General features: G+C 37.2%; 1 protein-coding gene across 12 annotated transcripts in view; it reads right to left on the minus strand.

The window, feature by feature from the left end:
- The window catches only part of Tbc1d5 (TBC1 domain family member 5), a 429,644-nt gene that overhangs the window by 24,012 nt on the left and 384,810 nt on the right, over window positions 1-20,822 (minus strand). For 11 of the 12 annotated variants that reach the window (XM_090321955.1, XM_090321903.1, XM_090321894.1 and 8 more), the window contains 2 exons: window positions 18,024-18,089; window positions 9,053-9,216 (listed from right to left, as the gene is read on the minus strand). In XM_090321955.1, the coding sequence (XP_090178081.1) occupies window positions 9,053-9,216; window positions 18,024-18,089 (230 nt within the window). The remainder of the gene's footprint in view (window positions 1-9,052; window positions 9,217-18,023; window positions 18,090-20,822) is intronic. The other variant, XM_090321933.1, reaches the window with a different exon arrangement.

Here is a 20,822-nt window from a genome sequence, read left to right on the forward strand (position 1 = left end):
TAAATGCTTCTATGTCTTTCTGAGGCAAGCTGATCAAGGAAAATGAGGCAGGCAGAAATATCACAAGTACTGTATTAATGAATAGTTTGATTAAAAGCACAGACTCCTCCCCTGCATCTTTTGCTTTAAGCTTTATATAGTCTTATACTCTTATAAGCTGTAACATTAGAAAAATTCCTGATCTTGTCCATTGGCCTAGCTATTCTGTGGCTGAGAGAGGATTTTTTTTTTTTTTTTTTTTGTCAAGGGACTTGAATTCTGGGCCTGGGCGCTGTCCCTGAGCTCTTCAGCTCCACCCCTTTACTCATAGTGTCACCTCCTGTTTCTAGTGGTTAATTGGAGATAAGAGTCTCACTTTAGTTCCTGGGCTAGCTTTGAACCTTGATCCTCAGATCTCAGCCTCCTGAGTAGCATGGATTACAGGCATGAGCCATCACACTGGGCAAAAGGAAATCTTAAAAAAAAAGTCATTTTCCCCAGAATGTATTCTTTAAGTGTGCAAAGAAAAAAATTTATTTCAAGGATGGATACTTGTTTTGAAGTGTCAATCCTTTGATGATAAGATGTCCAAATATCAGTGACTCAATTACAGTGAATAGGGCCCAATTGATAAAACAATGTAATATTAAGAATGGCAGAATGTACCTGGTGTTAGGTCAAAGGGACATATTTATACTAAGGTAAATTTGAGCCAAGCCCCAACCTGTACTTTTTCATCATAAATACCTGTGATGCTGTAGTACTCATTGTACCTGTTATCAGATGCGTCCACACATATGACTGGTCACTTACTACCCTGCTTTGCTGGTCACCTACTACCCTGCTTTGCCTTATAAACTTAAGTGGTTTCTACCTTGATTTGTCCTAATCTTTTTTGGGACATCACAAACTCAGTACCCACAGGCTAAGCAGTTGTTCTGTTGGATAACTCCTCCCTGGAATGTCACCATTAAAAGTTCTTTGGTGACTGACAAGACTAGCATTGTCAATTCTGATAAAGTTTCCACTATTTCTCACCTAAAAAATAGCACAAGCCTTTTTTTTTTTTTGGTCAGTCCTGGGGCCTGAACTCAGGGCTTGAACACTGTCCTTGGGCTTTCCTAAAGGATAGGGCTCTACCACTCAAGCCATAGCACCACTTCTGGCTTTTCTATGTATGTGGTACCGAGAAATTGAACCCAGGTCTTTGTACGTGCTATGCAAGCTCTCTACCAGTAGGCAAAACTCCTGGCCCCGAGGGCAAGTTTTTATAGTGAACTATTCACTTAATTGTCAGTGTCTTCAACAAAAATATTAATTTGCAGTGTGGTAGATCTGTGAGAAATACTAGAATAAATGAGACCCAGGCCTCTAACCACTACGTTTGCAGGATAGCATTCTCTATCTCTAAAATGAAAAAAGGATTTAAGAGTTTTCTGGGAAAGAGGGGTGAGTGGGCATTTGTGAAGCTGAGAAGATAGATGGAAATGGTCAAAGTTCTGAGAAGTGTTGAAACAACAGTGGATTGGAAGAAATGGTAAGGAGGGACATTTTAGGGGCCATTAAACAGGGAGTGGAGGAAGCCAAGTGTGGTGCATGGACAAAGGAACAGCCAGAACTGAGTTCAGGCAGAAAGTCTTTCATTTCATTCTCACTTCAGGTATCTATGTTTGGGTGTCAGGGTTTGACCTTTACACTACTTATAGATTATAATGGCATTTTGGGAGTAAAGTGAGGCAGGAAGGGCAATGTGGTGTAGAGCTCTGTTCAGCTTGTAAGTCAGTACCCTCAGATCACAGGAGAAACAGACAAGAAGAATGGCACTGATTGCAGGCTAAGTATAGCAACCAGAAGACAGGAAAGACACCCAGTCTTGCTTGAGCAGATGGGTGAACAAGAAGTGGGAAGTAAAGGAAATGGAAAGTCTTGAGAAGTAGGAAGACCACGCATGTTCTGAGGAAGCTGTGGTCTACACAAGGGCAAAACACACACGGCGTGAAGGAAATCCAAGCCAGAGAAACATATGGTAAGAGCAGAGGAAGACACCATCATTGAAAACAGAAGGGGAGCAAAAAGGACTCTTCAGGGAGCATGAATTAAATGGTATAGGTGTATAAAATAGCACAGCTTAGTGAAGAACAAGCTGGAATAAGAATCACAACCCTAGAAATCAACACATACTGGTCCTGCCACTTATTTCTGTAACCTATACTTTCTATATCAGGATTGTTGAAAGCTTAAATTACATGAGATTTTTCAGATAAACTATGGCATGCTAAAAAGCATTTTACAAATGGTAATTCTGTTATTGTTTTTAGATTAGACCCTCACCATACACAAAACTTATTCCAAGTATCCTTTTATGATGGAGGCCCTGTACTCCATTCTCATCCTAAGGAGACCCCACACTTTGCATATTATCTTCAGGTGTAGGGAACTCAGTTAACTATTATCCTTAGTTTGGAAAAAAAAACCCACACCCAAGTATCATGAGTCATATTTCTTATACTCACTGGTGCAGGAGAGTAGGATCCTCAGATTGGGGGCAGAGTTTGAGGAAAAAAAGGATCATAAGCAAATATTACGCTTTAATTACATAGAAGGAGGAATGGAATACCCACATACACACCTGGGCCCAGGGGAAGTTATGTCACAGTCTTTCGGAAAGCACAATGGGATACACAGAAGTGAATTTGGTGGGATCAAGTCATGTGGCATCAAGTGAACCCATGGGACACAATGGGACACAAAGGCCATAGTCTTTATCATAATGTTGGTACACATGGTTAGACTCTGGGTGGGCCATTCCTTTCCTCAGGCCCCAGGAGAAGGGGAAGGCACAAAAAGATAGGAGGCATCTTACTCTGGGCTCTTGAGATAGTAGAGATCTGATGATACCCAAAAAAACCCTCCTTATCTCAAAACCTCAATGTATATCTGATTGCCAGTCCCTTAAAAAAAAAAAGGCTGCACTGGAATATAGCTGGAGTACTAACTTGGAGATGGAAGAAATAACTGCCAGAGGGGAGTATCAGCTATATGGTTAGAGGTTTGGCATGTAGAAACTTACTTTGACTGTACATACTCTCACTGGCCAGAACCCACATCTAAATATTCTTAAGCTTCAATAAGCACAGGCTTATTGAATCATTTGATTGTGCCACCCGTTCTTACAAGATCTTAAGCAGATTAAGGCAAAACCTATGGAGTGTTCTAAGGTTATTTTGTTTTTTTTTATTTATTTTTATTTTTTGCCAGTCCTGGGCTTGAGCTCAGGGTATGAGCCCTGTCCTTGGACTTTCTCAAGGCAAGAGCTCTACCACTTGAGCCTCAGCACCACTTCCAGCTTTTTTCTATGTATGTGGTACCAGGAATTGAACCCGGGTCTTTATGCATGCTAAGCAAGCACTCTATCACTAGGCCAAACTCCCGGCCCATCTAAGGTTATTTTAATATGCTAAAGTGGAGCCAATTTTTGCTGCCAATATTGTTTTAAGAAATATTCTGCTTGGCCTGTTTAAGATATTCTACATGCTGCCCAGCTCTCCTATGTTCTCTGCCACTTGATTTTTGATTTTGTAGCACAGGCAATATAGCTTCTTCCATCAGTCTTTCTAAGAGACTAGCCTATTGGTCATTAGTCAAAAGCTTATTATATATTTCAAGAGAGATTTCTTCATGTTTTAAGAATCCACAAAGGATGTCAGGCACTGGGGCTCATACCTGTAATCCTAGCTACTCAAGAGGCTGAGATTAGAGGATTTCAGTTCAAAACCAGCACAAGCAGGAAAGTGCAAGAGACTTAAATCTCATGTAAACTACTAAGAAAAAGCCACAAGTGATGCTGTGGCTTAAGTGGGAACGCAAAGAGGCCTAGGGACAGTGCCTACGTTCTGAATTCAGGCCCCAAGACTGTAAAAACAATAAAAGAAAAAAATAAAAAAATAAAAAATAAAAGGATGGCCCCAAAATATATGGCTTTTCTCCTCTGGATGTTGGTTTTTGGACAGTGTTATTTATTCTGCTTTTAAAGTGTGGAAGAACTATTCTCAGCAGGCTGAGAACAAGAACTCGAGTCCTTGGAAGTAACTCATGAGTTTCTAAATTAGTCATTCTAAAACAGCTATACCTGGGAAACTAAATAATTGCCAATGACCAGGCCTCACAATTGAGATTATCATTTGGCATTTCTGTTGCCTGTATTGCTATATAGTATAGTGGACTTATTTGTTATCAGAATCTGCTTGAATCAAAATTTCTATTACATGTAGCTTAAAAGCATCCTAAATAGGAATAATCTCTTGAGTAAAATGCAAGGTTCAGCATTTGAATATTTTCACACTAGAACAGCTCGTGAATTTGAATCTTAATTCCTGGGTCAAATATTAAGTGTGTCTATTTTCTTGACCATCTGTCTAACCTTGAATGCTCATCCCCTATTTCTTTTTCAGTGCTGGGAATCACACCCAGGGTAGCCTTGTAATACTAGTTAAGCCCTCCACAGTGAGGTACAATCCTCACATTAAACCTAATTCTGAAGATTTTCATCAAAAATGTTCAAGGCTGGGTGTGGAAGAGGGCGATCTTAACACATGAATGGTGGAGGCAGATGGAGCTCAAGTTTGGGACAACATGAGCTACAAAAAATAAGATATTAGTAGCTCGCCGGGAGTTTGGCCTAGTGGTAGCGTTCTTGCCTAGCATGCACGAAGACCCAGGTTCGATTCCTCGGTACCACACACATAGAAAAAAACCAGAAATGGTGCTGAGGCTCAAGTGGTAGAGCTCTAGCCTTGAGAAAGTCCAAGGACAGTGCTCAGCCCCGAGCTCAAGCCCAAGACTGGCAAAAAAAAAAAAAAAAGGTATTAGTAGCTTCAACAATGGATATTAAAGTTTTCTTTTTATTGAAATCTAGACTTGAATTTAAGTTTTCTATAAGTGTTAGCTTCATACAAATGATGGTTTTTTTCATTTTTATTTCTTCAATTTTATTTTTCAAAAGTACTTTTTTTGTATTTTGTGGAATATGCTGCGATTAAGAGTTGTACATCGAGTATACACATATCCTTTAAATTGAAACTGGGTTTAATGCCTAGCTTCCACACTGAGAACATTTTTATGTAATTGCTCAGTGTTTCTCACTGTTTACTATTTGAGTATTGTTTTCGTACGAATTATCCTTCATGTTTAGGGCTTTGTGATAGCTGGTGTACATATATTAGAGCCCATGATAATTTATAAGGTCCTTACTTGTTTAGGAAACCCTTTAGATATCCCAAGGAACATATGGAAGGATTCGAGTAAATGTGACAAACTATCTTCTCTTTGAGATGGTCTTTAGGAATAAAAACTGGATATAGGCCAACAGGTCGAAGTGATAATCTTAGTGGTGATGCTAATGCTGATATGTAAGGCCCTTTGAGCTACAAGGAGAAGGTATGACCTGCATGTGAGTTTACCCAAAGAAGCCAAGTAAGAAAGAGAACAAAAAATATAAATACCCAGGGTGAATGAACAAACAAAAAAGGGGAGTAGGAGCACAGGTCTAGGAACCAGTTTAATCTGTGGTCAATAAATGAATGGTGTAGATTGGGCGGGGAGAGAAGACAAGGAAGCTTCTACTTTCACAACTGCTTTTCAAGAAAAGCAGATTCTTTGGGCTGGAAATGTGGATTACTGGTAGGTTGCTTGCTTAGCATGCATGAAGCCCTGGGTTTGATTCCTCAGTATTACAAAAAGTGAAGAAAACCAGAAGTGGTGCTGTGGCTCATTTGGTAGAACGCTAGCCTTGAACTTCAAAAGAAGCTCAGGGACAGTGTACCCAGGCCCTCAGTTCAAGTTCCATGACTGGCAAGAAAAAAAAAAAGGCAGTTTTTACAACTTTCTTTATTCTTTGCTCTCTTGTTTACAAATGAATACTATAACTTTCTACGGTTTATTATAAGTCAAACCTGTTTTTGACTTAATACAAATATTGTATTTGGAGTTGTTAATAGTTATTCCTGTCTATTGATCATAGTTACAAAAATGCTTGGAAAGTGGTATGTAGATTGGAGATGATAATGCTATCAATAAGAGCTAAACATAAAAACACTATGTAAGAACTGGTAAATATCCTGAGGGAAGTTATTATGGATGTTTTAGGAATCAGATTATTTCATTGTGATCTATATTGAAGGCATTTAAAATCTTTCAGTCATATGGTAATGTCCATATGACTGAAAGCCTAGAAGAGCTTAGATTTTTTTTTAAGTTACCTGAGACATTATTCATGAGCAACTGTATGTCATAAGCAATTGTTCCATATTACCAAGGGGTCAAGCTTATGTGAGTCAATCCATTAGTCTAATCAAATACAACTGTGATAACATTAATCAAATGAATTTATACTGACAGATATGCTTGTAAAGAGGAATAATAAAGCATGATTGAGGATTTCTTAAGTCAAAGTCACTATTCTCACTATTATTCCTGTGTTCTAATGAATTTTGTTTTTAACATTTTCTTAGTTCCATCCAAGGTTTTAATTTTATTATTAACATTAGAAGATAGATCCTAAATTTTCCTGCAGTTAGCTGTTCACTAACAACTTTGACAACTTAAACTAGGAAAAGTCACCCCCTTCAATGCAAGACTTGTGTAATGGGTATTTCCATTACCCAGAGAAGGAAGTGCTCTTCCTCAAGGCAGCCCTAGAGCAAGACCTACATATGCTGCTTAATGAATACAGCCTGGGTGGGTTTTGGTGTTCACCTGCCCTTTTCTCCCAGGCTTTGTATGTGACACTCCCGGTATTTACTTAAGCCTACCATATAAATACATGGGCTACACATGGGCTTCTTTGAGAAGTTAGAAAGTAAAAAGCTACCAGCAGTTCTGGTAAATGTGCCCAACCTTTGGAATGAACCTTTGAATATAGAAGTTTAGCTCACATAAGAGTGTAATCTAAAAAGTTATGTTTGCTGTAGGTTTCAGGGAAAAAGTGAAAACAATCTTCCTACCATCTCCCTATTCCTTCAAGAGGCCTAGAATTCCTTTCCAGGAACAAAAACATTGTAGATTAAAAACATAATATCCCAGGAAAGTTAATGCAGGTGTTTTAATAGTACATGGGATTTGAAATCAGGAAGATGTTGCATAGGAGAGGGTGCTCATGCCATTGTGGGGGAAATAAGGAGACATCATAGGCTCTAGAATCTGTCCTCTGACTAGCTTCTATCTGCACAAGACAATCCACAGTTCCATTTTCTTTTCTACTGTGCACATGTGCACTTTAGGGCACAAATAACTGTCCTCAAGGTAATGTGGCACTGAAAAAATACATAAACATCAAGTTTATAGAAAGGTCATCAGAAGGAAGTAAATGTTATCAATGGCACATTTAACTTAGCATGACTCAACCCCATGGCAATATCTAGTCAGGCATTGTAAATATATCTAATTGCTTCACTTGAATTTTCCTCACACCATTGTCTGTGCCTCCAAGGCAATGTTGAGCATGTGTACAATCTGGCATTTTTGTGTCTTTCCAGAGATGATGGAGATGAAGCCAAATGATAGAAGGCAGCACGGTGTAATGGAATGAGTTTTTCACCCCAAAGGGCACAATACTACAAAAAAACCATTCTAGTCAAAATTAGTACTTCATGTGATTCTGCTTTCATAGATGTCTTGCATTTTTGGTTTAAAAACAATTTATTGGTTGGAAAATACATTTATAAAAGCTAAATAAAAGTGTTATAGCATTATTAAAGTATATGTCCCTAAGATAATTTGTTGCCAAAATGGTTAAATTTTTCAGTGATCTGTGATTTACTTAAAAAACAAAAAAATCCCAAAACGTTGGACAGTCCATGCATTTTTTTTTTCAGTGCAAAAAAGCCCCAATGTTTGACAAGAAATGTATTCACTACCTTATGTAACCCCTCTGTATAATCACCTTGACATTAAAATTAAAAAGCCTGGAAAATATTTTGAATAATATTCATTATTATTTCTTATTTTATCTGATGTTTTTATAACTCTTATTCATATTTTGAACTTTAAGAGAATGAAAGAATTTCTGTTTGAAATGCAATGTAGTGCTGGACGCAGTGGCTCATGCCTATAATCCTAGCTACTCAGGAGGCTGGGATCTGAGGACTGCAGTTCAAAGCCAGCCCAGGCACTAAAGATCATGAGATCCTTATCTCCAAGTAACAATTAGAAAATTGGAAGTGGGGCATAGGCTAAAGGGGTAGGGCGGTAGCCTTGAACTAAAGAGCTCAAGGACAGGGGCAGGCTTAGAGTTCAAGCCCCACGACTGACCAAAAAAAAAAAAAAGAAAGACAATAGAGTATTGTAAAACAGTGGAAGAGTTGAAGATAAAATTGAAATAGAAGATAATAGCAAAATGTATAAACTTCATATTGAAATAGTTAGAAAATGATGTTAAGTTGGCTTGAAATGTATACAAAGAATTTTATATAGCAACAGTGAAAACATAATTTTTATAGCTTAAAAATATATTTAATATATTTAAAAGTATATTCAATTTTGAAGAAATAGTCAAAACCTGTTTTATTTCAAATCATAATCCCTTCACTGGTACAATAGTTCCTAAATTTTTTAGGAAAAATAACAAATTAGTTTGTGAGGTTGTGAGGCCTGCATTATGGTCTAATGCCATCTCTCTTCACAGTCCTGCCTCCTCCTCTTTTCTTTCCATGGTGCTAGTCCCCAACACACTTTTTGGACTCCATCTCGGTACCTGCTTCCTAAGAGCCAGACATGTAGTGAGTGGTGGTGGGAATTGGGCCCTGAGCATGATAGATTTAGACAAAATCATATCTAGATTAAAAAAAAAGGAGGGGGTATTTGAGAAATTCAGCTTACTTGAAACTGCTTCTGCTTTTGCATTTTACAGATTATTTACTAACATATTACTTTCATTATGATAAAATACTTCTACTAAAATACTGTTTTAGTTCATAGAAGAGTTGAGAGTATTTTAAAGCCAGGCACTTAGGAAAGCTCTTATAAATGTAGCTCACTAGTGCTACATTAAAGGATAAAAACTATCTTAAATACTTACAGATTCTTTTCTTCCCATAGTTTTGCTGTGTGAGCGGGAACGAGAGATGTTGCTAAAAAAGGAATCTTTTTTGGTAGCAGATGCAGGTGGTGAGCCAGTGAATTCTTTTCCCCCAGGTAAACTCTCAATGCTTGGAGATGAACTGATGTTTTTAGAACTTTGTCCTGTAAAGAAAATTGAGAAGCAATAATAAAACACCAGATTTTTTCACAAAGGCATTGAATATACTAGGTTTAATAATTAACCAACTATTATATTAGCTTGGTTATACTTGCAATATATTCTTTTTTTTATAATTTTATATTGTGATTAATAGAAGAGTTACATTATATTCACCAGATAGAAGGTGCATAACTTCACAAACATTGATACCCTTTCTTATGACATGGTCCTCATTTACCTCCCACCCTCCCCCTGCTTATCTTGATTTCCCCCCTTCCCTAACCGATTTCAAAAAACCAATTAAGTATATATAAAATATATCAGATAACAAGGTGAAACATTGTAACAATATGAGATAACCAAGGGATGGCAAAAAAGATGAGCGATAACATAGTAAATTAAGGACAACAGTCACTCATTATATAGCTTTTGTTTCCTTATCCTGGAGATCCTTACATTTAGTGTCATACTATTTGGCCTAATGTCTCTAGATTTTGTTCTATTGTAAATCTCTGCTAGGAGAGCCCAAGGTTTTTACTGATTATGACAAATGAGGGAGACTATTGGGCCTACGTTCCTTTGAGTCTGGCTTACTTCACTTAATATGATTTTTTTCTAAGTCTTTCCATTTCCTTACAAATGGGGCTATGTCATTCTTTCTGACAGCAGCTTAGAATTCCATTGTGTATGAATACCACATCTTGTTGATCCACTCATCAACTGAGGGTCATCTGGGTTGGTTCCATATCTTTCCATATCTTTGCTATGGTAAATAGTGCTGCAATGAACATCGTTGTGCTAGTGGATTTAGTATGTCCTTGTTTCTGGACAATTGGGTAAATGCCTAGTAGTGGAATTGCTGGGTCATAGGGGAGTTCTATGTTTAGTCTTTTGAGGAACTGCCATACTGCTTTCCATAGTAGTTGAACGAGTTTGCACTCCCACCAACAGTGTAGTAGTGATCCCTCCTGGCTGCATCCCCTCTAGCATCTGTTGTTATTAGATTTTTTGATCCTGGCCATTCTAACTAGAGTGAGGTGGAATCTTAAGAGAGTTGTTTTGATTTGCATTTCTTTTATGACCAGAGATGTGTCTATAGGCACTTTTGTTTCTTCTTCAGAGAAGACTCTCTTTAAGTCTTTGGCCCATCTTTTAATGGGATGCTTGTTACTTTGGAGATTAGTTTTGGGTGATTCAATTTTTTGAGCTGTTGATATATTTTAGATATGAGGCCTTTGTTGCAACATATTCTTTAGAGTATTTAAATTGTGCATATTATGTAATAGAATATTGATTTTTTTTAAAAAAATGAAGCAACAGTATAGATCACACTTAAAAAAACCTAAAACCCATTTTCCTCAAATTAGTGATTAAATGCATGAATCTCCCTTAATGGAATCATTCTTTAATTATAGAAACAGAACTTACTATACTATGTATTAGAAAGATTAAGATTTTAAAAATACACAACTTTTGCAAAAATGATTCAGAAGTCTCTTTTCCTTAACTGTTACATAGATACATGGCAAGCCCAACCTACTAAAAAAAAATCTAGGAATAAATTATATGCTGGCTCTTAGGGCCTCTTGTGCTTATTGGCTGGTGCTCTACAATATGAACCAGGCCTCCCTGAAGCCAGTTTTCAATTGGATGAAGCTCTTCCTAAATTCTGGAAAACTGTGTGTGTGTGTGTGTGTGTGTGTGTGTGTGTGTGTGTGTGTGTGTGTGTGTGAGAGAGAGAGAGAGAGAGAGAAAGAGAGAGAGAGAGAGAGAGAGAGAGAGAGAGAGAGAGAGAGAGAGAGAGAGAGAGAGGGGCAGGGGGGAGGGAGAGGGGGAGGGACAGGGAGAGGGAGAGAGGGTTTAGGAAGATATTCAGGTGAATACAGTTGGACATAATAAACATAGGCTCCATGGTTTCTCTTATTTGTAATAATTACTCCATGTCTAGGATGTTCCTAGATTTCCTCAAAAGCTATGTACATATATACAGGATGAGGCTAAGTGAAATGAACTCCAGGATATGGAAACAAGAGGTTTGTCTTTGTGATTGTTCTTAATGTACTATGTGAAGTTACTTCTTTTCTCTTTTCCCCCCCTTATTGTTTATGTCACATTGTTACTGTAGCTGACTTCGGTACCTGGTATATTGCTTGTTTGAAATAGGGAAGAGGAAAAACAACATGATTGGAAGGGGGTGGGGAAAGGAAAAGTGATAGAAAAATGTGGGAAGAAGTATCAATGCTAAAGAAGTAATGTACCCACTACCTGATGAATGTAACTATAACCCCGACACTGAAATACAATTTAGAAACGACATTTATTTTAAATCTACGATTTTCCTTTCATGAATTTTTCATTCTCCTATGAATTCTACTTTTCGGTATTTGGAGGTGGTGGAAGGTATAGGTAAAAAAAATAGTTTTTGCTCAACTTCAGATTTCAAATTCCTTTAAAACTTCATAGAATAGAGGATACTTAAGATGCCAAAGTATTTTGCTTGATAAGAATAAGGCTCACAAAATGAAATGAAGACATGACATCCCTTTCCCTTGTAAAGATTGTGTCACATATAAGATTGTTGCTGGTCGTAGGAACTTTTTTTTTTTGGTGAAGAATACAGATTATTTTATTCAAAATACTTTTTACTTGTATACTTATGTTCATAGAGTACTTTGATCCTTTAGCAGTTTATGTTCTTATAGAATCCTAATGATAACCTCAGGCCTATAACTTTTTAAAATTTTATTTTATTTTTTATTGTCGGGATAATGTATAGAGAAGGGTTACGGTTACCTTCACCAGATAGGTATATTACTTCTCACACAAATACACTCCTTCCTTCTTATGTTATTGTCCCCATTTCTTCTCCCACCGCCTCCCAATCATCTTGTTTTTTCCCCTTCCCTTTCCTATCTCAAATAAACAAATAAACAGATATACAATATTCTAGGTAACAAAGTCAGATACAGTAACAATATGAGATTAACCAAAGGGCAACAAAAGAGCAGAGAAATAACAACAATCACACAAGATAAAGCTCTTGTTTCTATATCATAGAGATCCTTTCATTTAGTTTCATCCTATATGACCTTATGTACCTAGGTTTTGAGCTATTGTAATCTTCTGCTAGAAAAGTCCTAGATGTGTACTAATTATTACACATGAGAGAAACAAATGAGCCTATGTTCCTTTGGGTCTGGCTTATTTCACTTAATGTGATTTTTTTTCCAAGTTTTTCCATTTCCTTACATATGGGGTGATGTCATTCTTCCTGATGGCAGTATAGAATTCCATTGTGCGTTAAGTACCACATCTTCATGATCCAATCATCTACTAAGGGGCATCTGGGTTGGTCCCATATCTTTGCTATGGTAAATAATGCTGCAGTGAACATTGTTGAGCTAGTGGCTTTAGTGTGACCTTGTTTTTCTGGACATTTGGATAAATGCCAAGGAGTGGAATTGCTGGGTCACAGGGGAGCTCTATGTTTAGTCTTTTGAGGAATCACCATACTGTTTTCCACAGTGGTTGAATGAGTTTACACTCCCACCAACAGTGTAGTAGCAATCCCTTCTGAGCCACATCCCTACCAGCATCTGTTACTAGATTTTTTGATCACGGTCATTCTAACTGGAGTGAGGTTGAATCTAAAAGTTGTTTTGATTTGGCCATTGCATTTCTTTTACAGCCAGAGCATTTCTTCATGTGTCTATAGACGGTTCTTATTTCTTCTTCAGAGAAGACTCTCTTTAAGTCTTTGGCCCATCTTTTAATGGGATGGTTGAAGCGGCTTGTCTTTCTTCCATTCTTGTTTTTTTTTTTTTTTTTTTTGGCTCCCTTATCAAAGATTAGGTGCAGTCCTGTAACTTCTTATCAGTCTTTGTCTCTCAGTGGTGGGTAGAAACTTTTAAAAAGCATCGTTACAATTTGGGGTTCCTGGTGTACTTTTTTGTTTATTCCTAAGGATTTCTACTTCTTGGATCAGGTGCTGGTGGCTCACACCTATAATGCTAGCTATTCAGGAGGCTGAGACCTGCCAACCATAGGCAGGAAAGTGTGAGACTCAGCTCCATTTAATCAGCAGAAAGCCAAGAGTGGATCTGTGGCACAAGTAGTAAAGCACTAGCTTTAAGCCCCAAACTCAGGAACCTGAGTTCAAGCCTCAAAAAAAAGGCAACCCCCAAAAAAACAACAGCAACAGAAACCCTACCACTTATCCTTATAATTTCTGTGCCCTTAGGCTCAAGAGTCTATGGATGTATGTTATATCAATGGCAAGAGACTTCGCAGGTCTGAATTAAGATTAATACTCATGACATAGAAGACCTTGTTAGGGTTATTAGGATTTGACCAGTCTAATCAGGAATCCTTAAGGTAGAAAAGGAATACAGAACAATGTATCAAAGAGGTGTGATTGAGAAGCAAAGGAGACAGTTAACACATAAGAGGACTTAATCTGGCACGACAGGCTTTGTAGATAGTCAGGTCCAGAGAAAAGGGCTTTCTGGAAGCTAGAAAGCAAATATGAACCTTAGAGGCTACAGTTACAAGAGCACTTGGTTCCAGTTTTCAACTTGATAAATTGTAAACAGTTGTCTCATATAATTAAGAACCCTCCCCACCCTTTCCTTCTGCATCTTTAGCGATAATTCTGTAGTTGGAAGTAGACCACTGATTTTTAAAGAATGCCCTTTTGGTTTCACTGACATAAATCTGTCTTGACAATAATCTGTGTTGAAAATCTCTTTTATCCTCATATATTTTCTTGGATGTCTTTTAGTTTTCCTTTTCTATTTTCCTGAATTATTTTTTCGGGGGGGGGGAGGGGAGAGTCATGGTGCTTGAACTGGGCCTGGGCATTGTCCCTGAGTTCTTCAGCTCAAGACTAACGTCTCTACACTTTGAGCCTAAGCTCCACTTCCCATTTTTTAGAGTCTCACATTCTTTAGTGCCCGGGCTGGCTTTGAACCTTGATCCTCAGATCTCAGCCTCCTGAATAGCTAAGATTACAGGCATGAGCCACAGTGCCTGGCTATCTTTCTGAATTCTACCAATTTTATTTTCTAATAATCGTATTTCCTCCACGCATCATTTTATCTCAGTCTTACCAGGTTTTGGTATTTGGAATAGGATTAATCTTTATTAGAAATTGTCAGACTTCTAAAATACTTGTTTTAAAAACTACCTTATTTTAAGAATTTTTTAGAAAATCAGCCTTACATTTATAAGAGGTGGAGGAGTGTATAAAATAGATACTTATGAGTGGGGAGGGAAGTGGGTCTGAGGATAGATCTTTAAATGTTCTTTTCATGTTTTCATTTGAAAGCTAGGTTGATTAAGAATCTTTAGTTCAAAACAACTGTCCCATAGACTGAAAAACTCCAATATTCAGGCACTCAGTCTTAATAGTAAGTTTGATGTCTAGTTTGTGATTATTGTATAAGCAACCGTGTGTGTGTGTGTGTGTGTGTGTGTGTGTGTGTGTGTGTGTGTGTGTGTTGCCCTCTTTTGAGCCCATCTGAGCGCTTTCCCTCCTGCTTCTTGAAGTTGTGTATGCTTTCTAGGAATGATCTTTTTTTCATGATGCTTGCCTGATTAATTTCTCTATACCAGTCTTTAAAAAATTATCTATTATGAGGATTGTTTATTAACCCTTTGATGATCACTTTCTACTAATCTCTAAAACTCTCAACATTTGGCATTATAGTTTAAATCTCAAGTTCCCAGTAGAATCACTTAAATTTTGTTACTCTCTTATAGAAATAATTATGTGGACTCTCATAACTTCTTCATTTAGTTCTAAAATGAAAAAGCTCTCAACAATTTTGTGTATCAAGTCTTTTAAAAACATTTTATCTTTAAGTACTTGTACAAACTGATTCAACAAATATAACCCCTTTTTATCATTCTCTCCCATCCCTCCCAGCTCCCCTCCCAGCCAAACTCCTTCCCCTCAATTTTCATAGTTTCAGTAGATATGCATTCAATATTATTACTTTTTCCCCTCCCGAGGCTGAGATCTGAGTATCAAGGTTGTTCTCTTTGTTTAACTATCTCCCCATGCCCCTATTTCTTATTGAATATTATGTAATTTTGCTTTGAATATTTTCTGAAATCTCTGTCCTTCATATCATTACCTCCCAAGTATTTGGGATTACAGGCATGCCTGCCTTAATAATCTTTTCACAAAAAAGGTTAATTAAGTTCCTTGGGTTACACAAGGCAGTGATGCAGCTAATTTCAAACCTATGCTCAACTCCAGACCTCATGTTCAGCTTTGTCAAATTGCCACCTGGCCTATACACTACAGCAACTAAAATTATAATATTTGATATTACATAATTCAGAAAACTGAAAGTGGAGCTGTAGCTCAAATGGTAGAGTAGTATCCTTGAGCTGAAGAGCTCCAGGATAGCGCCCAGGCCCACAGTTCAAGCCCTACAGCCAACTAAAAAGAAAAGTTTATTAGGAAAGGAATACAATTTCAGTAGCCTGAAAAGTGGCCCACATCTAGGTGCTAACGACCATCTTGTCTTTTCTGCTTCCTGTTTTTGTTGACTTGACCGCCTCTTTGTACTAGCAATTTTTTATTTGTCATTTCACTGGGACATTAGTGCTATGCTTAAGGATACTTATGTTAAGAAATCTAAACTAATTTTAACGGCTCATGCCCGTAATCCTAGCTATTCAGAAGGCTGAGATCTGAGAATCATGGTTGAAAGCCAACAGGGGCACTAAAGCCCATGACACTCTTATCTCTAACTAACCACCAAAAAGCTGGAAGTGGTGCTGTGGCTCAAGGGTTAGGGCAGTAGCCTTGAGTTGAAGAGCTCAGTGACAACACTTAGGCCCAGAATTCAAGTCCCATGACTGATCAAAAAAGAAAGAAGAAATCTAAACTAATTTTAAATCCATAGGAGTAAATTGTCAAAAACAAATTTTGATATGACATTTTTCCTTTTTCAGTCCTGGGGTTTGAACTCCAGGCCTGGGCACTGTCCTTGGGCTTTCTCAAGGCTAGCGTTATACCACTTGACCCACAGCACCACTTCCAGATTTTTCTGTGTATGTGGTACTGAGAAATTGACTCCGGGGCTTCATGCGTGCTAGGCAAGCACTCTACCACTAAGGCCATGCTCCGGCCATATATGACATGTTTTTGAGGCTGCAACCTATCCTGAATGATAAGACAACTTTCTAATACTTTTCTAAAAATTACTTACTGATCTAAATCAGGGAACCTCACTTTATAATCAGTTTTTCCTTAAAAAATTAAAACTACTGTGTTACACAATGAAAAGATAACATTGATTATATAGTCTTTAATGAAATTTATCTAAGAATTATTAGACATGCTGATTCCATTTCTACAGATTTACTTTATGACTTACAAAATAGATACTTGGGAATACTTAAACAATAGTAAGTATCTTCTGCAATACTGTAGAAGAGACTATAAGAGGCTTGACATCTCTGTCAACTTTTAATATTTAGCAACTTTTAATGTTCAGCATGGGTAAGGAATGTTTTGTTGCAGTTCGGTTTACATCTACTTTTGCTTGCTTTTTGACACCCTTCTGGAAAACAAGAGTGACCTCCTCTAAATCAGGGCAGGTGTCATCTCACGGTCTCATTATTGTTAGTCATTACAGATTGAGAGCTCTTCATTTGGAACAGTTCTCTGAGAACTGTGCATACATTCTCTGTCAGTGTGAGAACCTTGGGGATTCTGAACAGGGTCTACAGAAAAAGTGCTGGTTCCCCACTGTACAGTCTTAACTGGCTTATGTAAAGCAAAAGAAGCCCAAGAGAGTTGGTAAAGTGAGGGAAGTGGGGGGCAAAGGGAGAAGCAAGGGGCTACTACTCACTAATACTTAATTAATAAATGATTCTACCTAATGTCTGTTAATGTGGAATAGATTACATACAGTACTTAATACCACTATAAAATTGTACTATGTGAGTACTATAAGGAAATCATGATATGAATCTTAATACTACATTGGTATCATTTACTCTAGATTTGAATGGAAGACTCAGTTAAACAGAGGCCTTGACTAACAGAGACATCCTCTATTTGGCTATCTCATCTAAAAGGCTATAATAAAATAAAATATCTAAATATTAAGGTTGCTGCATTTGTAAGATTCATAGAAGTACTGAAAATACATTACTACCTTTTGTATTTCATTATAAACCATTTCTTCTACATTTTGAACACATGAATATATTAAGGTTCTCCTATTGTAAACCACTGCTAGTTACTATAAATGGAAATTAACATATTTTATGAAGATAATTTATAGTATGAAGGCTATATGTACAAAATGATTTTGAAATTTTTTTTTAATTTTTAAGGTCAAACATGGATAATCATAACATGTAAATTGTTTGATCTCAGAATTACTCAAATGTCTGAGTGCCTTTGCAACAAAAAGAGCAACTTTCTGTCAGCTAACTGACAAAGTTTAATGTTAACATAACCACAAATATTTAATGTTAACATAACCACAAATATAAGTTGAATTGTATTTTTCAAGGAAAGAAGCTTGTGCATTCTTAATATAAATTAACATCACTGAGGTATGACTTGAGAGTTTTTTGTTTTGCACAACAGTGCCCCTCAGTGGCAAAACAATGGCAGTGGAATGATATATGGTATGAATGAATGGAGATGGGCCCTGGAAGACTGGACTTTTGGAGGAACAATGAAAATACTTAGGAAGGGTGTGGAGGGAGACAGAAGAGAAAGAAGAAGAGGAAGGAAGGGTTTCAAGGAAGGGAAGGAATGCTGCTATGGTAACTGTACCTTGGAGGTCAGTTAGAGTCTGGACAGGAACAGAAACCTGAGCATCACTTCCTGTAACTACATCGCCTAGATTTTGTAAGAGAAAACAATTAGATTTAATAAAATGAAATTACCAAACTTTAATCTTTGTTCATATTCAATATTGTAATATTTATGTAGAATTAGTAAAATACCATACAACAGGAAATATAAAAAGCTGAGAAAAAGGGTTTTTTTTGAAGAAAATAATTTAAAAGAATGCTTCCTAAGAAGCTTCTGTATTTGTTTTTCTTAAAGACAAAGCAAGAAAATTCCCGTTTCACTAAATTTCAAGAACTTCAGCAATAAAATGACTTTTCTAGGCATATTTCATGATGGTACAAGTATCAGTATGAATATATTTTTTTTAATGAAGGTTTTTTTATCCCAAAGTAAGTAATACAGCATTTATTAATAGGCATTTTTGAAATTCATTTCTTCCTGTCATATAATTTTAACAAAACTTTCTAACATGTAAAGAAGTTCTAATTTCACATTAGATAATAAAAAGATTTCCAAAGTTACCACAGGTACTGCTAAATATCAACATGTAAATCTGTGCACTGCATATCTTTAACTAGACATACCTATTATAGGCAAGACTTTGTTTACAATTGGTCCTGTAGAAAATGCTGAGACAGAATAAAGCTTGGAATAAGAAAGGAAATATAAAAGAAACAAGAAAAAAGAGGGCATTAAACGCCCAGAAAGGATAGAAAGCACCTTTAAAAACCCTAAGAAGAATCTGAGGGGCACAGGTGAAGGAAGACCTTCTCTGTCATTATTTTCCCTCCTGGATGGCAGAACTAAGCATCCAGTGGAGCCACTGTCAACATCACAACCTCTGGATACATGTTATCAACAGGACACTGCTATGGTGAGCATAACGAGAAACAAATGTTTTAAAAACTATTTTCCATGTTTGACAATTTATGATTAATATTAGCTTTCATATGATACCTACAATAGTTAAAAAAACCACACAGCTTTAAATTAAAACATGTCTTCACTGTTCTGGCTACTTGTTATAATTACAGCATGGCCAGCTTAGTTTTAATTGTATCATCCCCATAAATTAATAGTATATTTATATTCCCCTACAACTAAAAATGTACAACGGGAAGTAGCAACACTTTCTGGAAGAAATGAATTTTGTAATAAATCTTTGAACTTTAAATTCACTGATAAATGAAGGGCCTACCTCTGTATATATATATTTTTCCAAGGAAAATTTCAGTTCTATATCTGTTGTTCTTTTTTCTCTGCTAATTCTAGATCATCTCTTAATGTACTGGTACATAGTAAAAAAAAAAAATCTCTCTTTCCCATCCCCCTCCCTCCTCTTTGCACTGATATTTGAATGTAGGGCCTTGCATTTGCTAGTTAGGTGCTCTTTCATTTGAGCCATGTGTTAGATGGCTAGTCTAGGACCATGGTCCTATTGCCTATACTTTCCACATATCGGGGATTACATATGTGCCACAGCTTGTTTGTTCAGATGAAGTCTTGTTAACATTTTGTCTAGGCTGCCTTCAAAGCACAATCCACTAGGTCTCCATCTCCTGAGTAGTTGGGATTATAGTTGTGAACTGCTGTAACTGACTGAAAACTCACTTTAAAGGCCACCAAAAAAACTGGTGTTGCTTCTTCTTTCATCTCTGTCCCACTCCAACAAGTAAACTGTGCCATACATTATAAATAACAAATGAACAAACTCAGATCACAAACACAACTTCTGCCTTGTAAATACAAATATCAGTAATCAATGAAAGCCCTAGCAGTTTCTTTTTTTCAAACACTTTATCAAATAGGATGCAAAGTTTCCAGAACAGCACACTAAAGAGGCTACTGCATGATCTTTTCTCAGGTACTAAGCACAGAGACCATACAAATGCTTAGAACTCAAGAGCCCCTGATAGGTTACCATGTTCACTGATCTTAGGTGCCAGGCCCACAGATATCTCTATGAGTTGGCATGGTGGAATACTCATGGGAAATGCTACTATCAAGAATTAGTATGGAGGGCATGGAGTTTGGCCTAGTGGTAGAGTGCTTGCCTAGCATGCACAAAGCCCTGGGTTTGATTCCTTGGTACCACACTCACAGGGAAAAAAAGCCAGAAGTGGTGCTGTGGCTCAAGTGGTAGAGCGCTAGCCTTGAGGAAAGCCCAAGGACAACATTCAGGCACTGAGTTCAATGCATAGGACGGTCAAAACAAAAAAAAAAGTTAGTGTGGAGCTGATACTGGTGACTAATGCCTGCAATCCTAGTTACTAAGATGGCTGAGATCTCAGCTGTGGTTGAGGTAGAAAAATCTGAGAAACTATCACCAAAACAATCAAGAGAAAGTAGGGCTGGTGGTGTAGTGGCTCAAGTTGCCCAGCAAGTAAGCTCAAAGTTTTTAGTTCAAAATATAGTATGATATACACATAAAAAGGAACAGGTGCCAATGGCTTAATCCTTGCTGCTTAAGAGGCTGAGATCTTGGGATCTTGGTTCAAAGTTATCTAGGCAAATCGGTGTGACTCTTTAACATTCCGTTAATTCTAGGTAAACGCTCCAGCCAGGCAAGAATGTGAGGCCCTGAGGCTAATATCTACATTGGAAAATTAATGTATTTTCACTAGAAGAACCACGGATTTAGGGCTAGGAGACTGTAGGGATCAGTGTAAACCTTTTTATTCAGGGTGCGGAAATAGTGAGCTTTGGCTGTCATTTAGACCTCATCAACTGGTAGACAGAGGAAGAGAATAACATACACTCTTTTCTACCTGTCAACTA

The sequence above is a fragment of the Megascapheus bottae genome, chromosome 2 (genome assembly GCF_031878675.1).
Source record: "Megascapheus bottae isolate mThoBot1 chromosome 2, mThoBot2.hap1, whole genome shotgun sequence".
Lineage (NCBI taxonomy): Eukaryota > Metazoa > Chordata > Mammalia > Rodentia > Geomyidae > Megascapheus > Megascapheus bottae.